The sequence below is a fragment of the Pseudopodoces humilis genome, chromosome 4 (genome assembly GCF_049639895.1).
Source record: "Pseudopodoces humilis isolate 2021_Gansu_Grassland_sample_001 chromosome 4, ASM4963989v1, whole genome shotgun sequence".
NCBI lineage: Eukaryota > Metazoa > Chordata > Aves > Passeriformes > Paridae > Pseudopodoces > Pseudopodoces humilis.
The window spans coordinates 69,711,301-69,733,307 of record NC_142203.1 but is presented as its reverse complement, the minus strand read 5'-3'; the positions used below and the strand labels follow the sequence as shown (position 1 = coordinate 69,733,307).

The window sequence follows — 22,007 nt, the reverse complement described above, 5'->3', positions numbered from 1 at the left end:
CCCCCTTTGTTTTTGACTGGGAGGATGGATGAAAAAACTACCTTCAAAAACTACCTGCTCCAGAGTGTCTTATGGCCACACCCAGGGCTCTGTAACTCCCCTTGATGATGTTCAGACTGCTCCTGGCTGTACCACTGGTACCCATATGAAACAACAGCAGGAAGTAATAGTCAGTGAACTGCAAGAAGCCTATTAGTCTCAGTAACATCCTTGATAAAAGCCCCTGGTAAGCAGCACACTTCTTTAGAAAGCACAACATGTCACCAAAGGGATGTCTCCGTGCCTCTCAGAGGCATTTCCTACTACTGTCACCTGCTGCCTTACTCTTTGTATTTTTCTTCTCCTGAATGAATTCTAGAAAGGTCAATACTTAAGTCCAACCCAGGCAGATGGCAAGTTTGTCTGTTTTCACTACAACCCACCAGGATTTCAAAACACTCACCACACAATCACTTTTCCATTCTGATACTCTTCATGAATAGCAAGAATTGCCCTCCACATACACATTTCTTCCCCCAAAGTGAAAGCATACTTCATGGCAGCACAAGAAACATGTGTAGAAGTACAGCTCAGATGGGACTAGGCCATTAAATTAATTATATTCTGCAGAAAATCAACTCTGCTGAGCTTGTAGACCTAAATCCTTCCACTGCAACACAGGTGCTTTATTCCAAAACTCGGATTTTCACTGAGGGTTTAAATTAGAGGAAGTTACTTCAAGATTAAGAAATGGCCTGAAGAACAGCTGCAAGAAAAAGGAAATGCAGACTGGAAGGCCAGGCAACACTCTAAATTTGTGGTTATCTCTGACTACACAGTAACTGAACTGCCCTAATTTTTGCTCTGGCAGTGCAAAGTCAGCTATCCTCCCAGAAAGAAGCCAACAGAGGTTTATTAAGCCTTAAGAGGTAAGGAGGCTAAGTACAGAAACATATTCTAGGTACTCCATACTACCAAAACAAATAACAATTTGTCCAAATTACTTTTGTCTTTATTAGTCATCATAAAACTGGAAGAAATTAATCAGTTTTATATGCTGCATTTACTCTAGAAAGCATTTTTACAAGTCATGCTTAAAACTTTCAACTCTATATTTGAAAGAAAATAAGTGATTTGTTACAACTATGATAATCTCATAAAAAAAACCAAACCTACATGACAGAGTTTCTCAACTAATGCAGAATAAGCCATTTTAGTTTACCAAAATCAAACAAACTTAAAATTTTGACTTCCAGAAGATCTGCTCCATATTCATGTTTTAGAAAAAAACAACATCCTCCTCAGTTCTGGCAAACAAAACCCAAAATTTACCCTGTGCCAATTAGGCTAAGCTTTCAAACCAAGGGATTGTTTATACATGCAGTTCTGGATACAGAAACTCAATTTGTTCAAGGATAGCATATTTCTCATGTTAAAAACAATTAAAAGAGATCAAGAATACAAGCTGGACTATAATGAGATATCTATGAAAAGAATAAGCTGTTATTTTCCTACACAGCCAGTAGACAAGAAGAGTTGGAACTAAAACACAGCATTTTTCCTTTCATTTTTTTATCTGTTTTGTAGGAAAAAAAATCCCTGGCAGAACCCACATTTATGGCATGCTCATGCTGTTCTTGAATAACGAAGCAAAGAGACAAACAGAAGTGCGAGCAACAAATCTATCCTGTCTTTACAAACCAGAAGAATTACCATACGTAAGTCTGTAACACTTTCTGTGCTAAATCAAATCCAAAAGCCCACCTACCTGCTATCCTTTTATAAGCCATGGTCAATTAGATATCTAGGGAAGAGCGCATGAACTGAAGCCTCAGTACAGGTTCTTTGGATGCTTTCCTAGTCTTCAACTATTTGTGGCTTTGACTTCCTTAGTCAAAGATAGTTTACATACAACAAAACCTTTGTTGGTTTTTCTTTTTCTTGCCTGTGATTCTTTTTTAGGATGAAATTGCCAAGTTTTTTTATGTGTACATTTTCTGCCCCACATCATCTTACTGAAGGGAGCTCCTCAGGTTCACTACATGTACGAAGAACCAACACTTTAAGTTCATCTCGAAGCTCTAACCTGCTGAAATCATTTAATATTCTCTCTCTTTTGCATACTTGCTTGGTATGATCAATTGATGCCCCTGCCCCCACAGAAGTTTAACAGATCTCTACCACACACCCACTCAGTCCTCTCTCTCTTGCAGGCAGAAAAATCCTGGACTATTGCTCCTTATACCCCATAACTCCAGACTTCTCAGTACCTTCAAAAGCTTTTTCTAGTTCTACACCCTTTTGTTTTTCTGCATTCTTTTCAATATGAAGTAGAGGAAGTGAGAGAATCAGACCTGCACTTGAAATTGAAGATGCAAGAACACTAAAAAACAGCAGCGTAAAAACAACCTGTGCTTGTAAAGTTTGTCAGTTTGTATACAATACTGCAGCAGATTAAAACACAAATGAGAAAATTTTTCTATAGCTGACAATCCTAAAGACATAACCATCTGCCATAATTTCTTCAAAAGATTCCATTTTAGACAGTTGCACATCCTTGCTATACTGACAAATATAATCACTGATGCAATTACTGCTCATCACCATTAAAGTATTTCTTACATTTAAATTAAGCTCACGCAAGAAATTTGGTTCTGAAAAGAAGCACAGATGAGAAGGGATTTTAAAACAAGATATTCCCTGACTTCAACACAAAGTGTACACCCTTAGCTTAACAAGCAAAGATTTATCTAAGAGCAATTACAGCTGAGATGTGCTCTGTTACACATGTTGTGATACATTTTTACATTCTGTTCATCAGTCAATAATTTGTATATGCTTCAAATCCCTAACGCCCTGCATACCAGCACACAGAGCTGTTTGCACTCTGTCTACCTACTGCCCTATAAAGTTACAAGGAACGTGACACGGTCATAAATGGAAGATCCACTGCCAGATAAAGCTACTGCCTTATACACTGAATATCAAATACTCAGTATCAGGGGTTTTCCCCCTCAGTAAACAGCACACTATCACCTCTGTGTCAATCCCATTTTTGCAATTTTCAGTTGCTTATCATTTCTTATAATTATATTTTTGTACAGTGAAGCAGTAATACATATGATGGCGCAGCAAATCTCCTAGAAGGCATCCAGTAATATAACTCCTGCCTGAGAAGGTAGCTTAAAATAGAGACAGTGTGTTGCTCAGATAATTAGCTGACTCCTTATTTCATATCCAGTGCCTAGATTTCTAAACACACACACTGCATGAAATAGTTCTAAAAACAGGTTCTGTGATTACCACACATTACCAATCTGTTTACTTTCAGCTGAAGTATGTAATCTCTCATTTGATTATTCTGTGTAACAGAAAAGAAAAACTACAGAATGAAGCGGCAGTAAGCTTTTTATTATTATTTCTACTAATATCCAAAGAAAGGTCACGTATCCCTGAAATGATAAGAACTGAATTACACAGATTGCAAAAACTCCCTGTAGATTTCAAGGGTTTGCACTGTAAAATTAATCAGGTATTTCCTACCATAGAATACACCACTTGTAATATAATGACCCTGTAGCTGGCCAACAAGTTTATCAGACACTTCATTAATATACCTTGCTCACAGAACAGTCTGAAATATTTGGTAGAGATTTACAGTAATACTGTGTACACAAAGCCAGTGAACAGAAATTCTTTGAAGTTTCTATTTCTTCAGTTAGGTCAGTTTGATTTGATGATGATGTTTGAGACATACAATATTTATCTAGAAAGCTACAGTTTTGACAACAAAAACAGTATACAGTTTGTAAGGTTAAAGCAAAAAAAACACTGCTTTTGAAATTGATCTCTAAGTTTCAGTGAACCATTTTTGAAAAGTCCTGCTTATACACTTGTAATTTGAATATAAAGGATTATTTTATAAAATAAATAACTGCAATACTTACATTCTATTTACTGAAAGTGCAAACTATTAGCATACTAAAAACTGTAGCTGTGAACTATACCACACCTTGCCCTGCAGAGCTACTTCTCTGCACACACCATTGGGTTTTTGCTGATTCACAGGCACTCTCACACTCAAAACTTCGGAATTTAGTTCTTTGCATCTCTGCACACCTTCAAGATGCAAATCTGGAGGCAATGAAGTTGGATGTGTCTGTCTCTGAATGCTTTGTTACACATCATTCCCAAGAGAAAGGAGACCTTTGAAGGCAGAATTCTTCTTGAGTCAGACATTACTAAGTACATTAGTTCTGCTACACATTTTGTCAATTTAATTTATTTAATACCCTTGTCCACCCATAATCTGCACCACACATGGGTTACTCATTTTCATTCCTCTAAGGAAAAAAAAGCATCTTTCCACCCCAACCAGTGAAAACCCAAACCAAATACACATGACTTGATTCCACATCCAATCCATTATCCCACCTCTTCCACAGGACAGGATTGGAGCTGTACCTAAGACCCTATTATACTCCTCCTCCACAGCTCTCATCAACTCTTCCATGTCAAATTCCTTTTCATAGCAAAATGTCTCTAAGGTGGCTTGTTCTTTCTCTGATTGGCTACCAAAAGCAGAAGGCAAGCCTGACAACCAGAGCCACCCCAAAGAAATGGTACAAGTATACATCAAATCCTTTCCCAAGAGCCATACAGATGGAATCCTGTGCTCTCCTACTGCCAAGGTACATCCTGAGGAACACAGCACGCTCCCACTCACAGGAGGCTGGCATGAGTCAGTCTGGGGAAAAAAGCTCTCCATAGCCAGTGCACAGCAGCCTGCCACACAGAACATTACCACAGAAGTGATTTCTGTCAATTTTTTTTTGAGGTTCTTTCAAGATCAAGAAACGATAAAGGGTAAGGAAGTGGGATATACCCAAGTACAAGGTGGCTGAAGCATGCATGAAATCAAAGGATAAACAAAAAATACTTGAGAAGAAGCAGTTAAAGAAACAAGTGTGAAAATTCAGGGCATGAAAGCAGTGCCAGACCCACACCAATGCCACCTTCTCACCTCTCCCACGGCCACGTTTCCCACGGTCTGAAGGCCTGTCTCCTTGATTGTTGTCCACTCCATTCTCTTCAGCTCTAACTGTGGAGAGAGGACAGCTTAAGAGAAGCTTTAGAGACTGGTAGATAAGACAATACAGCCATTTGCCTAAGCCAAACCCCTCAAAACAAAAGGCAAGCTTTTCAAGTGGGCTGGTCAACAGAGCTCCATCACCCAACCCTTCTTTGAGGCCTCGCTAGAAGCAAGTTATGTTTCCTTTGTACTGGACAATTAGGAAGCAAAATATAAGAAGGAAAGGTCCCTCAGGAGACAAACCTCTCGAAGTACCGTATTTTGCAGCCTACACTATTTAACGAGGTAAGAAATACAGCTGCCACATTCTGTGTTTCCTAGATAGTGCACTGGTTGACAACGGTGGAAAAATAAAGGAAAACCAGTAACACCAACTCTTCTCCTGTCTGCCCATACTGCATCCCTGTACAATCACGGAAACAGATTTCTCCTCTGTATTTAATGCAAAGGGATGATGACTGGGTGAACATAAGGCACTAGAAAAGCTCTGCACACTAATGGTTTTGTGAGAAAACTCCTGACAAGGTGCTTTGAAATATGGCTGTCTACTCGAAGGACAAAAAAAACCAACAAAACTGACCTCTTGAAACACTCATTGCTGAGACTTTTTACTGCATTCCTCCTAATGACATCAATAAAACCAAGAACATTTAGACATAAAGTTAGGAGGAAAATACAAGTATTTGGTAACCATCTGAAATGTCTTTAATTAGAGTTTATAAAAAGAGACAACCAGCATCTATCTCTGGTAAAAAAACTTGCCCTTCGCATTCATTTTGATGGATCTAATTTATACTTTTCTAAATCTAGCTCCACGTTTTATTAACATTTTTTTCATCTTGACTTTATACTACAAAAATTCACAATGTCTGTATTGGTATAACAGTTGAATATCTTCCAATTATGAATGAGTTGACTAATATTTTAAATGTATTTTCTGCTTATAAGATGAAAACTAAACATATTGTACCCATTCTGATTTCTCTATCAGTGTGGCAAACAGTCATTACAATGAGCACAGCTTTGCAAATGCTGACAAAACTTACCTAAAAAAAATAATATGTATCCGATCATGATCTACTGTGACTCTATCTAACCTGGAAACATCAGTTTGCTTTTGTACAATGTATTATTGCAACTGTAGCCAAGTTTTAAATGTTTCAATTAACAATGAATTTTCTCTGTTGCAGAAACTCACCTTTGGTTGACTTATGTGAGAAATATATTTAGAGATTAATAATCATTCCAGTGTTTTCATTCCCCTTATGAGAAGATGAGAACATCTTCAGGTTCTCCCACTCATAAAAGGAGATGGAGTCAAAGCTGGATAATTTTTTCATTAAAAGAAACAAAAAAGTGTATCAGCTGTGCAGCGACATACTTGCTCTCAAGCAGTCTTACAGAGTCAATTCTAAAACTTACATGAAGAACAGCAATATGTACAAGATCAATTCATCAAACAAGAACAGAGACTTATATTAAACTGAGTGTCTCTGAGCAAGTACAGACCATCCCAAAACCAAGTCACATAGATCAAGCATACCTGTGGCACAAACAAGTTATGATCCCTTCAGCACTGATCTATAGTCAGATGGACTTTGCGCCATTAAGCACTCGCTCTTAGCTTAGTCAGTTCCAGCTGCAAGAAAAGCATCTCAATCTTTACAAATTAATCCCTGTACGTACACTCTCGTCCACGGCTGCCTCCTCTTCCCCGTCTGTTGGAACTTCCCCGTCCGCGACTCACTTCTCTGTCCCCTCGTTTTTCTCTGTTCTCTTTGTTTTCTGAACCTTCCTTTCCAAGGCTTTTCTTCTTTCCCCCTACAGTTTCCCAAGAAGTCTATTTGGGTAGAATAGAGTTAGATGCAAAAGTCAAAAAGAAGAAGACACCTCTCAATGCACACTTTCCACCCCACACCCCTCCAGTTCATGGAAAAAGCCCAGGTATTTGCATAATGTCACATATGCACACTACACTGATATAAATGGAAACACAGGCTGTATTTTTGCAAAGAGATGAGAAAGAAACAATTTTTTATGTCTTAGGGAATATGAGAAGCCTAAATATTTCTGGCTATAATGGACTTTTAATAGTTTAAGGAAGACTAGATACTATCATAACACAGAACATCTGCAAAGCAAGCAACTGTTTTCCTCTCAAATAAATCCATAAATCTAGCAAGGGAGCATGAACAAAGCTATCTTTTTCTCCCAGAGAAATTAAAAAAAAACAAAAAAAACCAAAAAAAACCCTTGTAAGTACCATTGAACAAAAGATTGATGAGAATCAGTATCTGGCCTAAGGGGGGAAAAAAAAAGCCAAACCCAAAAATACCCAAGAACAAAACAAAACAAAAAAAAATCCCCAAAACAACCAAAGCACCAAAAACACAGAAAAGAAAATGTTTCATCCAGGCATACTAGAATTTATGCCCCAGAAGACATAATGGCAAAACAACAGCCTGAGAAAACTGATGATAAGCCAGACCATCCACTCTTAACAGCTGTAGACTACCAAACATACCAAAACACAGGAAAAGCTATGTCTAAACAAGATATGGGACCAAGGTCCAAACATCAGGCTTCTATTTTTATATTAAACTCAATCTTTAAAATAAATTCAAGGATGTTATCAGCTCCACAGGGGTATCTGTGGGAGTTGAAAATAAAATGACTAAAACACTTGCCAAGAATAGCTCAGCAACTCATATATTATGCAATAGCATGGTTAGTCTATTGAGCCATAGCTGCAAAGCAAGTAAGAAGAATAAAAGGTATTATTTGCAAACCATTAAGATGGCAGAGAGGTTTACATATAAGTCCCCATTTCGAGGAGCTTACAGCTCAGGTAAGATATTTAATATCAGAATATTTGCACATACAAATTGTTGTGAAGCACTGAAGTATGACATCTGACAGGCACCTGCATCAAACAAAAAAGGTTGTCTATCAGTAATTTTAAGTCCTATCTCTCAATTTCACCAAAAGCAACTCAGCAGCCCTGAGGAGCCAAGGCCATGACCAGCTAGCTCAAGCTGCCTAGGAAGCCAGCTCTATGAAGAAAGCAGGTAACAAAGCAATTTACAAACTCAGTGTTACAGAGTCTCCTTTGAGAGAATAAGAACAAAGATAATGGTTACTCTCATTTTTTGGCATGGCATTGGTGAGAAAGAAGGCTGAAATCACTTTTCAGTTCTACCTCCAGTACAGAAGACTAAAGCAACTTCAGTAATGCCCAGCCAGGACTAATCAGAGGTACAAAACCAAACACATTTGAACACCACCACCTGATCTGTGAGGCACAAAGCTGCTCCCCCCAGTAAGTACCACATGGCTTCACTTACTGCAGCCGGTGTAACTGAAATGAAACATTCCTAGTGCTTCACATACCTCACAGGAGGAAAAACACCTACACTGACTACTGAAGAGCCAAGTCTGCAGAGTTCAGAATGCACTAATTCACTGATGGGCTTGGTGCCAAAACATCTTTGACCATTTCAGGAAATACCTAAAACTGGGTAAGGCTGCAAAGCTGAAGAGGAAGCAGCCTCTTCTGAGTGACAGTTAAAGTAAATGAGGAAGGATCAGAAAAAAGATGACTATGAAGCCATCAGGTCCATGCTTTCCCATAATACAATTTTGAGGAAAGCCTTGAGGATGCATGTCCTTTAAGATAAAGGATGGTGCTACCTCTGAGAATGGGGATCTACCACAAACCATTGAAGCTGTCTCTCTTTGTAAGGGAGGTAACTGATGACAATTTCAGCTGACAATGCCTGAGACAACCCAAATAACAGTCATGGGCCTGACCTTTAAAAATCAGAAATAACAGAATAATTAACAGAATAGTTCTTGTTGGCCTGTTCTTACATGGAAAGAATAAAAATCTGAAAAATCTCTTTTGTTGTATCCTCAAAGGTTTAATAAGTCAAACATGGCTGAGCATAAAACGGATGCAAGAAGTTAAATTAATATAAATCTTAGGATAAGAAACGTATCTTCTCTACTCATCCACAAGCCTCTAACTACCCCAAGCCAGACTGCTACAACTGCTGCAATAAGGAAGTCTTTACAGAGACTAAGTCACACGTTTACAGCTTGTAGATCACAGCTTTAAGCCCCAAAAGCAAACAAAAAAAGACTAAGATAAAATTGGCTGAGTACCAAATAAACTATAAATACACATTTTAGCTTTCCTTGCTCTTCTAATACCTTCAGTTGAAGGAATACATCTTTCAAGTGAAGTTTAAGAAAACTTCAAGTGCATCCAAGCAGAGTGAGACTAGAAAAAAGAGATTTGGAAATTTGCATTCAGAATTTGTAGTACCTCAGCTTACAACTTCACATCAAATCCATGGCTAAACTGTTCTCAAGTACAAGGGCCTTAAAACAAATCCTTCCAACTGGAGGCCCACAAACATTCAAAAATAAATTTCTTAACACCCATCAATTAATACTCCTTCCTCCTTGATTCGTTCAAGTTCTTTGTATTTGTCTGTAAGTTGCATTTTGTCTTCAGGGAGCAGTGGGTTAAGAAGGACTTGTCAAAAAAGCAGAACATATCAGTATCACTTGTATTTGATAAATGAGTTCAGAAAACTTTTTCCATGTCATGATCAGTTACAACAAATCGTTCAAGTAAGAAAGGATATCTTAATATTTTCCATCAACCAGAAAACTACTTTCAACTAAAAAATGGCAAATACGAGAAGTATGAGAGAACACAGCACATTACGCAGATAGATCTAATTAAGATGAAATGCTCTCTTCTACTCCTAGCTTGTCAATAACATATACTTCTGTTTTTACAAGACTCAACTCTAATAAAAAATGAAAAGGGGATAGAAAAGAAAGTCCCCTCAGTCAGAACAGTGTGTGTCCCAGATTAAAGGTGTGTGAGGGGTGAGTTTCCTCATTAACAATAAGCCAGAGTACACATCCTGACAAATCACAGGAAATAATAAGTGTTCAGCATCAAAAAAGGAAGTCCAGGTTACTTTTCCAACTTAGATGAGATAGAATCTAATTTAAGGACAAGCTATAAGAAATCCCTTCAGCAAAAACTTCAACTGCAGTACAACATATTTTCTTAATATCTCTTAGGATAAAATTTCACTGTGCAACCTTTTAAGCAATATTATTTGTTGCTGCATACACACAGATAAGTCTCCTCTTCCTGTTTTTCAATTAAGCCATGCAAATGAGAAACACAGTTAAAGGAGCAACTATTTGCTGCATCCTTTTCTGCCATAAGTAGCATTATTAATACAATTTGCAGATGTGGACACCACCTACAACTTCAATACCAGCAACCCACACCTACAGAACTTGCATAACTTAAAATATCTGCCTGCACCTAGGTTTACAAAGATGGACCTTTGTGATGGTCTCAGGCCTCAGAATTGTGGAGGATCTACACAGTAACTACAAAGCCTGCAGCAAGAAACAAGCCTGTGTCTGAAGCAGCACTGAGTTCTGCTGCAGAGTTAAAACTGCTGTATATAAATAAAAACATAGGAACTCTGTGATAGACCAGCTGAACACCCACAGCATTTTCCAGATTCAGCCTTCTCCAAGGTATCCATGCAGTAGAGAGGCTGCCCCAGTTTCCATTTCCTCGAAAAGAAATTGAATGGAAATTAAAAACTTCCAAAACATTACTTTTCTAAGGTACTTCTAGAAGCTAAAAAACACAGCAAACAAAAGGAGTGGTTTAACATGGAAGTAAAACCTTACCGTGTCTGAACTTCCTTCCAGCAATATGTTGATTGCTCTGTTCACATCCCCATTACAATCATGTAGCGCCACTATGCATTCATCCTGGTTTTTCCCCGTTACCTCCATAAGCTGGCAGTAAAAGTTAGACATGTTAAAATATCTAATTACCATCATAAGAAAGTAAGAGCTAGTATGGCCACAAATTACAACAAAGTGCATAGCTACCATTGCAGAGTAAACTAATATCCTGAGAAAAGTAATCTGCATTTTGCACATCTGCTTGGGATTCAGACAATAGAGAGGAAGAAGCACAAATTAATTGGTAATCAAGGAAGTACTATTTCACGCTTTTTTTGTTCTTTATGCTTGCAGCAAATGCTGCCAGATAAAGCAGTATATGAGTGTAAAGCTGAAAAGGAACACAATAGTTTCAGTATCACTATCTCCTTCTCCATCAAATGCGCCCCTCTTTGTCCCAGTGTGAGAAAAGACATACAGCAAGACATGGCAGAGAACAGATCACCTGGAAAACCATCCAGATTATTTTTCAGACAGACTAGCGCCCTTGATCCATTTCAGCATAAGGCCACACCAGAGTCACAAGCTGATTAAGGAGACCTAGTTCTGAATTATGCTCCTTGAACTCCTGGTGTATATCCTGAAGACTGTGGGACAGAAATAATCTGTCACGGGGTATTCAGCAACTTCATCCAGAGAATAAAACTATATGAGCTGGAAATACATATGCAGAAGGTAAAATATATTCTATGCAGAACCTAATTCATCTCCTTTCCACCAGCACACCTACAAGCACTGTTGGCGAGAGTCCTTTGGCTTCATGAAGTACAAGACTTCATTTTCAGCACAGCAACAAAACTAGTTTGCAACAACAAAAAGTATTTAATAATGCTTCAGAGGAAGTTTTAGAGATGAAAGGAAACCAAGAAATTTACTCCTCCACTGCATTTATGCACTCAAGCTAATTCTTCCCTCCTGGGTGTACTCCCAGGCTCCTCATGAACTGTGACGCTACCACTAGGACAAAATCACCAATAGCCACAACAGAACAGAGACCCATATTGCCAGGACTGCTTGAATTCATGGTCTCAGCTCTAACTAGGGAATGAAAGCTTGATTAACTAACACCTAACACTTCACAATAGAGGAAAAGGTGTGAGATTTCATTTATACATTGTAATTCTATCATTTTAATGCATACACAGATCTGTGAGGTCAGATTATTTTTTTAAATAAAATCTTGATTCACCTTTAAGCTGTCATTAGACTTATACTTTTCCTAAAAAACTTCCAAGCTCAGTTTACACAGGTGACATTTTTTTCTCACATGCATGTACATGTGGACAAACTGAATGCATTCTTCATTCTGAGAATCATTAATCATCAGGACCATAATAGAGAGATACAGAGGAAGAGACATCAGCACAAATGAGCTTTGGCTGAAGGGTTTGTCTACGAAGGAAAGTACACTGATATAACTATGCAGTCAGAGCTGCATTACCACAAAATTTCTTGTAAACAGACTTTACAGTGCAGTAAGAGCACCTTTTCCTAATCAAACTTATGTCCTTCTGAAAAAAAAGTTTCATCTAACCCAGAAACAGATGCTCTAGCTACAAAATCTAAGCCAGCTCTAGAGCATTTAATTGTGGGGCAAAAAAACTTGTACCAAAAGAAACATACTTGTTTCACTTTATCTTCAAAATCTGCGTCATTCTTATCGTAGATCATCTGAGCAAGGCGAATCTGTTCTGCTGTTGCCTGAAAAAAGATAATATCCAATGAAGTACACAAAAGGTAACTATACTTTTTAGAAGTATATCTTAGTGTCCCTGATTTTTTCCTACGGGTTCTCAAAAAAGAACATACACATCAAGCACAGAGATGCTATGGGGAAGGGATCAATATCTTGTCTATTCCCATTTATATTTTAAATGTTATTTGTGATAGAAGTAATTTCCACACATTCTAATCTATTTGAAACACAGTTAGAGATCACTGCACTGACTATAATAATATAGAAGGACGAGGGAATGCTAGCCGATGTTTTAGCATTAATGTTTTTAATTTTATTTAGGATCTTCTACTCCAGAGTTAAGAGTTTTATTGTAACAAACTGGCAATAGTATGTCTAAATCAACCAAATCTATGATGATCCCCGCTCACATCACCATCCACGCTTCTCCCAACAACAACCCGACTATATACTTTCATGAGCACTCAAAAAGACTTGAGTCATGTCTAAAGACTTTCCCCATGAACAGCTGTACTGATTTTTTTTTTACAAGCAAATACTGGTCTCTGAAAATTGGTAAATGAACTTGCTATTGATGAAGTATCTGGTGCTTCTGCAACATTTCTGGACAAAAATGCACACTGGCAACTTGCACAAAAGCTGAGAGACTGAAAGAGATGCAGTCAAGTACAGTAAGTCCAAACACACTATGGCTACCCCTGAGAGAAAATCAACTGTAACACAGATGTCACATCACACATGTCACTCTTCCTAGTGTGGCATCTGCAGGCTATGAACTGCACTCCCAAGAAAATACCTAAGAACAGTGTGCACTACAAGATCCTGGATCTCGTTTGACTTCTGCTCAAAGAGAAGAGTCTACTGTCGCATATAGAGAAAGCTGATACTGAAGGGAGCTAGGACCCATGATGTGGCTGCTAAGCCTGCAGAGATTCTTCTACATTGAGTGGGACCAGCTCATCTACCGGAATTTTTGACAGAAAGGATTCACCCTGGGCAGCTGTCTGAATCTCACCTTTTGCCATCCCACTTCACAGAATACACACATGAAATTCTGTGTCCGACAAGGTCAGACCTAATCAGGGTCAGACTGCTTGGCGTTTGGAGTTTACCACAAATGCAAGCTCTAGAGGAGGTCACCAAGCATAAATGCTGAGAAGAGTCTAAAAATTACTCCAACGTACACCACCAACTGCTTATTTGCTGCAAAGTGACTGCAGCTGTCCCAGTTCCTTGAGGGAAGTGACATCTGTGCTCAGAGACAACACTACAAGAAAATTATCATTTGTAACTGAGTTACATACTCTGATCACTTCACCTTTTCAGCATGTCATGCTGACAGCCTCATAGGTCACCCCACTGCATAACAGGGGCAGGGCCTGCTCTGCAACTCCCCAGTTCTTCCCACAGAAGTCTCCCCTGTCAGTGTGGTGCTCTGAGCACAGGAGCTTGCTCATGTTAAGAGCTCAGCAGACAGCAGAACCAAAGTGTCTGCTGTTTTCAGGAATTTAAGTCTTGTTGTTCCATCTTCTCACTCTCATTACAGACTCCACAGGCACACTGCGACTTTTAAGCAAATGAAGAGATTTTCTTTGAAGATATCCAGAGCAAAAACATTCAGACAATATAACTTCTGTTATATTGATACATGATGAAATATTTTACCAAAAATCAGGAATCCACTATGATCTATCTTTTCCATAAACAAATGTTTTCGCCAAGCCCACATGTTAGAAAACAAAAACAAACCAATTTAAAAAAATTACAAATACATGACAGCATCTTCAGTTTTCCTGTGTAAGCAGAGAGCTTAGAAACTTGCAGATGCAATACCATGTTTATGCCAGTGGATTATACCCAGATGGAACTGAGGATGCAGAAGGAAAAAAATCAACAACAAAAATCACAAGATGACTACATAAACACGAAACTGGTGTCTCAAAAAAATCCTGGCCTTTTCTCCAGCAAGTGGTGGTTCTTTATTTTTAAGGCACTGTTGTTAGAACAGATGCTATAGTATTCTAACCAAAAGTATAATTAAGTTTTAATTGTGACTAAGAAAATAGTAGTATCTTAGGACAGCCTGAATTTTACTCAACCTTATGAGACATAATACCTTTTCAGTATAAGAGTGGAAGAAATTTTAAACTAGAAACTTCAAACTACCAGAAAACGGAAGTGTGCAATACAAGATTAAGTGACAGTAGCAGACATAGATCCTACAATAAAATGGCATATTTATTATCCAGAAACAATGCAAAAGAAGCATGATGCAATTTGTTAAATAATTTAAATGATGATCAATGTGATACTATGACAGTGGAATCTTCATTTGGGAAAACAGCAATATTCTATATTCAGAAAAATGAATCAGTGGTGATTAAACAGGTAAATCCACAGACTGCTGCTGATCCACGAAGACTAAGCAGAAAGGTCCATGTGATATCTCAACAATAAAATATATGGTGCATTAAAATGTAACTGCTGTGTATGAAATAACCACCTTTTCCCTGTAGTGATCAAACCAGTACCTATTATGCAAAAGGTAGAATAAATGGACAACATCCAGAAATAGGCCTTAATGCCTAAAATCAATGAATCCTGTAGTTTAGAAAGGTCATCCAGTGATACACCATGGCCGTACTCATGGTAATTTTTTTTTTCCTTTTAACAGCAGGAATTACCAGTATTCCAGCTTGTTCTGCTTTCTTTCTGAGGAGAGTTGGTTTCTACCTTTCCTATACCCTTTCATGAGATACCTGAATAGAAGACACACTTGCCTTGTCTTATTAGGGCTGAAGAAATCCAGATCCCTTAGCAACACCTCATCTGTTCTGTGTTTCAGTCTAACAACCATCTTTGCAGCTTTTCACTAGACTTGCTCCGATTTGCCTATGTCTGTCCTGTGCCAGGGAACCCAACCAGGCAAAGCACTCCAGTGTTGTCTTGCAAAATGTTGGAAAAGGGGAAGCCACCACTTCTGCCAGGCTGCTCACTATACTCCTGCAGCCTTGTTTCAAAATAAAACCAAATTCAACTCATCTGTTGAAAATCAATTTCTAAATCTAAAGACACATTAGCATAATCACCACTATATCAAGTGCTGCAACTCAAGAAGATGACAAGGGTTTGGGGTCACATGATTAATACCATGCAAAACAGACCAAGAGGGTCTCCATATTGAAGACCAGTCCAAAAAAACCAAGAGAAGGCAGTATTTCCCTGTAGAGCACCTCTAGATTAAAACACACTCTGCCAGCAAAGAACTGAGACTGTTTTTGAATGGAGGCAAATTTTGAGATGTATCTGGCAAGAGAATACTGAGTTGCCAGAAGCAGAAACATTCTGCACTCTTTGAATCCAGACAAGCACACAACTACTGCTGCCAAGAATCAGTGGCAGGTGGGTGAAACTTAATTTCTGTCTAAAACAGATACTGAAAATTTTAGCCTGCTAGTGGATGACCATGGTTCACTGTACAAGACTTGTGACTTGCAGAGACATGCATCTAATGAAGTTTCTCCCACCCACACACATTTCTCTCTTAACCAGCAATCTTCTATCATCAGCAGGTTAGAAGATGGAAGAGCCGAGATCTGAGGACTGTGAGGACACAGGACAAAAGTCCTGAGAAAGGCATAGAATTTCTCACTGATAGGAGACATTGCTGAAGAACACAACACTCGTTTAAAGACAACACAGACATAGAACTTAACGCTGTCCTGCATAACTCAGTAACTAAAGCAAGTAATAAAGCATAATCTTCCAAAATAAACCATGTATTTCCCTCCCATCTTTTTCAGTTTTTACTGACTCAGGGAAGAAACTGGTATCATCACATTCTCACTTTCAAGTCAAAGAAGTTGATACAGTAGCACATACCTGTACTACTTGTTTCTGTGGTTGTGTTGGCTGTGTGGCTGCAATTTGCATTTTGTCCCGAGTGCCCCGGGTACGTTCACTGCCCACCGAAGTCATCATATACAGTATATACAAAACAATGTATGTACAAAATACAAAATCTGAAAGAAAAAAAAAAAAAGAGCATGAGTTAAGTTGGATACTGATTCAATAATGAAATAACTTAAGTGCAGTAGTTTGAACTGCTTTTACTAGTGAGTCTATGCAGAGACTCATGAGAAAGCAGCTTTAATACACTACTTTTGGATTTACTGCAGTTTTTTTTCACTCAAGGGGGGAAATGCAGTGATTAGAACATCTTTTATCAGTTGTCTGGGATCTGTGTCAATTTGTACTTCTAAATCTCACAGCTTTTTCCAGTTATTTAACATACAGACTTTTCTACTGGCTACTCTGATAAAGTTCTAGCTCCAGCTACATCATGCAAACTTCTTTAATACCTACTGTCTAGTTTTCATGCCTGGAATTTAACTGCTCTCGTACCCACTCAGAACACTACACAAAAATCATATTCATAAATTAAACAGTTCCTCTTTTCTCTACTATCAAAACTGCTTGTCCTACACATACATGGAGGTCATGGCCAATCCTATCACCGTTACTTTAAACATACGGCGGCTGTAGGAAAACCCAAAGGAAACTCCAAATCCCACCCCCCCCATATCATTGTTATTCCATCTGTGTCTCTCAGCTTTCATTCTTACTTGTTCTCTAGTATTAAAATTAACTTGAAATAAGACATTGTTATTTCCCCTGTTTGCACAGCATTTTAGCACAGGACTAATCAATGAGCATGGTTTATAATATCTATGTTAACTGAAAACAGACCTTTCAAATGGTTAGAATGCTCATGTTCAGCTGTCTGGTTTCTGTCCCCATAAGGCTAGAATGAATGAAAGATCCTGATCATTCCCAAAAGTCACACCATGTGTCTGAGACTATTGTCTAAATATTTCTTGTGCTCTGTCAGGCTTGGTGCTCTGATCACTCCCTCAGAGAGCCTGTTCTAGTGCCCAGCCACCTCGTGGTTGACAAACTTTTTTCTAATACTGAAAGAAAAGCACCCATGACACAACTTCAGGCTATTCCCTCAGGCCTGTCACCACAGAGAAGAGACCAGTATCTGCCTCTCCTCCCTCCTCTTCCCCTTACAGGGTTGTTGTAGACTGCAGTGTGTACTTATCTTCTTCAGGAAGCTAAGTACACACTGCAATCCCATGGTCTGAGACCTTTTCAACACCCAGCTGAATAACTGGCAGTTGCAATTAATACACATTCAACAATTAAAGCTGCAATGAGATGATTCAAATGAGTCATCAATTCTTGATGCTCCAGAGCTTCATCTACAATCAAAAGAACAGTTAACTACATTATCACTTAAATCTCTACTTTAGAAATACATCCTTGTTGGTCAAAATTGAACCCTGACATTGAATTTATTTATGTACTAACTAAAGTATTCAATAATGTTTTGATGACTGAAAGTATATTTCCATAAGAAATGAAACAGGCTGCAGTTATAAGCTGAACTGGAGTACTGTGTTTCTACAACATTTTGAATGCACTGAATAAAGCCAATCTATCTCACAGTCCCTTAAAGTAGACTAAGCGCATTACGTTCTAAGGCCCAGAACACACAGACCTTCGGAGCACTGTGTCTGACAAAAGGCCAAATACAACCAAAACAAAAAGTTACCTGAGCTACGGACACAATGTCCTAGGGAATGCAACAAAATATAAAGTAGATGTGGAGATACTCTGGGCAGCAAATTCAACATTTATCACTAACGATCTGCTCATGGCTGTTCACTGATACTCTAAAGACATGTCAACATTTTCAGTTGAGTCTGCAGCAGTATTACTTCAGCTGTTTGTGTTAAAATCTGCTTTATAAGCTTTGCTGACTGGACTGACAACATCCAAAAATTTCAATTTATATCAACAAATAATGACCTTGGAGTTACTTTTTTGTTTGTTTGGGACTTTTTGTTTCTTTTTCCAAGGATCAATCATACTGCTTGTCACAATTTGAACCTAGCACATGCAAAAATCCCTGAGTAGAACACACAAGAGAGCACCAACTTCTCTGAAAGAAAATCTTATAGTTTCATATATGGTTGTTTGGAATCAGCCCATTGTAACTTAAGATTTGTTGAGAAAATGTAACTCCATTGGGTCTCAATTTGTTCATAATTTCTGAATTAACATCATATTTATTATGGTACCTAGTAATTTTAATATTTCTGTCAGTGTGTTTTTCCCCATTATCAACAAAGCCACAGAAAATATGATGATTTGTATTTTAGACAGGATAACAGGACACTTACATTGAAGAGTTTTCTTTGTGTTTGCAAAGCACATGCTGAACTACACCCTACACTTTGGCAGCCAGGCAACCTACAGTTCCTCAAGCAGATTGTGTCTCTTTTCCTTTACCTAGCATGTGTATGTGCCACCACTGCTTAAGCCATTATTTGTTCTTCAGGATGAAAGAAGACTTTAAGAAAAAGGGCAGGCACACAAATGGCTGAAAACACTCCTGGGAGATGAAATGGCACAGAAAGAACAGCATGCTGAGCTCAAACAACCTGAACAGTGTAACAGGGTTTTTAAAGGAGATCCTCATCCTCCTGATTGTGCGGTACATGAGCAGTACAATTTGGCTGGTTGGGACCAAAAGAAAAAAAGCCCAGCAAAAGTACAGGCAGCAATATGGACTTGTACTTGCCTCAGGCAAGTGTGGAACCCCACACTCAGTCTGACCAATAAGCCAACAAGGACATGTTATAATCCATCAGACACCATCTAGTCTCTGTAAAAGCACAACTGCAAGCCTGATAAAAAGAGAACTTCCAAAATACTGTTATTTTACTTCCTCTTAAGTTGGCTCCCACTGTCTACTGGCAGTGTCCAGACACAGCAGCTGGAGGGCCACGCTCCACCTCATACACTTCACTGAGCAGAGACACATGGCTGAGGCTTCACACCCAACCACACCTACTGCAGAGTAAAGAAGCAACAGGCAGCAGGGAGCCACTGACTCCAAATCATCACAGTGACAACAGTTTTGAGCATAAGTGGGATAGTATTAATTAATTAGATGGGGCTGAACAAGAACATTTCCTCGCTCACAAAGCAAAGCAGCTTATTCTCTCCAGCCTCTCTTATTCATCAAGTCTGTTTGGCAGGCTGCTGTCATAGTAATGAGCAGGATATCACAAACTGATGAACTTGATTTTATCTGTAGATCAAATGAAGAAATAAGATTTGAGACTGGAAGGAAGAAAATTCTTAATTAAAATCTCTTTAATAAAGATTAAAAAAAAGATTCAGGTAAGCAGATGCTTCAGTTTCCTGACCTTCCAGGTCAGGACTTGGTGCAGTGCAAAAGTCCCCCATCAGCAGTCAATACCTGACCTTGCAGACACTGCAATTCTAATAATCAACCAAAACAGCTGCATTTGAAAAAACATATAAAACAGTGAATGAAACTAGTACTAGTTTCTATACATTTTCTATACATTAGTATATTTCTATGCATTATATATATTTCTATATATTAGTACAGAACACTAGTGAAAAAAAAGGAGAAAGTATTAAAGAAAGAGAGAGGACTTCCCAAAACTCTTATGTAAAGCAGTGGCTGTATTCTCTCATGGCAAAAGAAAGAAAGAAAGATGCGTAAGATTCCTGTAAACTTTATTTTTCTTTTTGCACTGATGTAACCCAGTACCCACAGACTAAGGTTGTCTTTATTAATTTAATAACAAACAAAAAGCAAAACCCAAATAAAACTAGAATTTAAAAATGCCTTTATCATTAGTTAAGACTTCATTTTAAAAATCCCATTCAAAATGAAAGGCAACAGAAGAATCTAAGATAAAAGCCATCCCAACTCTCAGTCTTATGTTTGTTTTAGTTTTCTGTCTGTACAGCATGTTTTAATTTAAGGAACTACACTACAACTGCAGCTTCAGTAATGTGTAACATGGAATGGCAAGGACTGTTCTAGCTTACAAAAGCAGTAACAAAATATTTTAATTTATCCCTTCCTAAAACTACTAAACTCCCCACCTCCAAAGTCTTGTCTTATCCAACACATTTAGTTGCATTTCTGCTTTGGATTTTAGAATGAAAAGAGAAGGGCAAATAATCAAAGATTAACTGAACATATATAAACACAAAAAACAAGTTTTTACAGCTATTATAATGTTTTCCATGATGTGCTGTTTAATCTTCCTTCAGCAAGAACTCTAAGACTCAATGAAGCCAGGAAACCTAGAGACACAGAGAACAAAAATTGACTTGACATGGTTGCAAGCCCCCAAGACACAGGAAATCTATTACTGAACTTCCAGGAACAGTCCAGACACAGCAATAGCAACTGACTTTCAAGATCCCTCTAGAAGTTAAATATTCACTTCCATCAGCTGAAAAAAAATCTGCAGTTTCAATTCCTTTCCTGAGGCAGTCTCAAGAAAGTTACTTGATTCCTGGACAAGGAGCTGTGATAAACCATGGAAAGCCCTCTGCGAATACCTTAAAGATATGATTGCTATTTTATATTCAAAATACAAAGCTACCAGTCAAAGATTTCTCACAGTGACAGGGTTGGGAAAAGACTTCAGGACACTGCCTCAGGAGGGCATAATTACTGTACATGTACAGTGAGCTCAGATTTTACTGCTCCAGCTGCAGAATTATATGAGCATGAGGAAAAAGAACTGTGGAAAAAAATTATGCCTGCAAACTTCCCTCGAGTGCATCTCACCATCTTTACTGCTGATTGAAACTGGAAAAGTCAGATGTTCCTCAGGAACCATGCTGATGACTCAGCGTCTGTACTGCCCCAAGCAACTACACTGAACGTGAGTTTATGGATCCTGAGAGAATTCATGTCTCATCTTACAGTCTTCTATGGTAAATAGGAAAAATATTGACCTGTATCACTGGCAGAACACCAAAGCAGAGAGAAACTTTACTATCTGTCTGCTCTCATGTTTTACTAAGGAAAGAGTATTGCTCGGAGCAGTCTGAGTACCAGCACAAACACAAACTAATACATAAACTTCAACTCATGTTAACCAACTGTAACCAATAACCAAATGGCTACTCTTACCCTTACCTTTTGAAAGGCCTGAGGTGTTACTTGAAACAATTATCCTGCTAGGCCAATCTATAATTAGCTAAGAACACATCCCCATCTGCAAAAGTCAAAAATTTCTCTTTAATACCAGAAAAAAAGTTTATTTTAAGGATTAGTATTCCTAAACATATGCTATGCAAAGGAAGAAAAAGAAATATACAAATAGGCTTTACAAATAAAAGACAAGTAGAAGTTTTGGAAGAGAGAGTACTCCTAAAAAGACTGGAGTTAAGCAAAAGCTGGTCACATATTCAGAGCCCAAAAGCATGACGTGGACAAGGGACTGATCATGGCATGTTTTCCAGCAGTAGAGCATGTTTCAACCATGAAAGTTAAGTATTATAATTAACATTTTTTTAAAAGATCTTCTCAGTGTA

At 38.2% G+C, this 22,007-nt stretch overlaps 1 protein-coding gene across 8 annotated transcripts in view; it reads right to left on the bottom strand.

Annotated features, from left to right (window-relative positions):
* The window catches only part of UBAP2 (ubiquitin associated protein 2), a 129,732-nt gene that overhangs the window by 90,818 nt on the left and 16,907 nt on the right, over positions 1-22,007 (bottom strand). For 7 of the 8 annotated variants that reach the window (XM_088053955.1, XM_088053954.1, XM_014259135.2 and 4 more), the window contains exons 2-6: positions 16,446-16,585; positions 12,491-12,568; positions 10,808-10,918; positions 6,758-6,911; positions 5,003-5,080 (exon numbers count right to left, since the gene is read on the bottom strand). In XM_088053955.1, the coding sequence (XP_087910081.1) occupies positions 5,003-5,080; positions 6,758-6,911; positions 10,808-10,918; positions 12,491-12,568; positions 16,446-16,544 (520 nt within the window). In that variant the 5' untranslated portion in view covers positions 16,545-16,585. Of the gene's footprint in view, positions 1-5,002; positions 5,081-6,757; positions 6,912-10,807; positions 10,919-12,490; positions 12,569-16,445; positions 16,586-21,609; positions 21,629-22,007 lie in introns of those variants that run through there. The other variant, XM_088053957.1, reaches the window with a different exon arrangement.